This window comes from Buceros rhinoceros, unplaced genomic scaffold, assembly GCF_000710305.1.
Source record: "Buceros rhinoceros silvestris isolate BGI_N320 unplaced genomic scaffold, ASM71030v1 scaffold16177, whole genome shotgun sequence".
In the NCBI taxonomy this organism is placed as follows: Eukaryota; Metazoa; Chordata; class Aves; order Bucerotiformes; family Bucerotidae; genus Buceros; species Buceros rhinoceros.
Window position 1 is genome coordinate 2814 of NW_010420560.1, and position 586 is coordinate 3399.

The 586-nt window shown below is 63.3% G+C and overlaps 1 protein-coding gene across 1 annotated transcript in view; it reads left to right on the top strand.

The window, feature by feature from the left end:
* Window positions 1-36: 36 nt before the first annotated feature.
* LOC104496269 (epsin-3-like) overlaps window positions 37-586 on the top strand; it is a gene marked incomplete at its 3' end in the record, with an annotated part of 1318 nt that continues 768 nt past the window's right edge. Inside the window, exon 1 of the mRNA XM_010139354.1 lies at window positions 37-546. Coding sequence (XP_010137656.1) covers window positions 37-546 — 510 coding nt within the window. The remainder of the gene's footprint in view (window positions 547-586) is intronic.

Consider the following 586-nt stretch of genomic DNA (forward strand, 5'->3'; position numbering starts at 1 on the left):
CGCCGCCCGACGGAGGTTCCCCGGCACTGCCCAGCCATGACGACCTCGGCGCTGCGCCGGCAGGTGAAAAACATCGTACACAACTACTCAGAGGCAGAGATAAAGGTGCGGGAGGCCACCTCCAATGACCCCTGGGGACCCCCCAGCTCCCTGATGTCAGAGATTGCCGACCTCACCTTCAACACGGTGGCCTTCGCCGAGGTCATGGGCATGATCTGGCGGCGGCTGAACGATAGCGGCAAGAACTGGCGTCATGTCTACAAAGCCCTCCCCCCCCTGGCCTACACCCTCCTGGACTACCTCATCAAAACTGGCTCCGAGAAGGTGACCCACCAGTGCCGGGAGAACCTCTACACCATCCAGACGCTGAAGGACTTCCAGTACGTGGACCGTGACGGCAAGGACCAGGGCATCAACATCCGGGAGAAGGTGAAGCAGGTGATGGCGCTGCTGAAGGACGAGGAGCGGCTGAAGCAGGAGCGGGTGCACGCGCTGCAGACCAAGGAGCGCATGGCTCTGGAGGGCATGGGCAGCGGCAGCCCACAGGTACCTTATGGACCGGGAGCGGACCACCCCGGGGACGCAT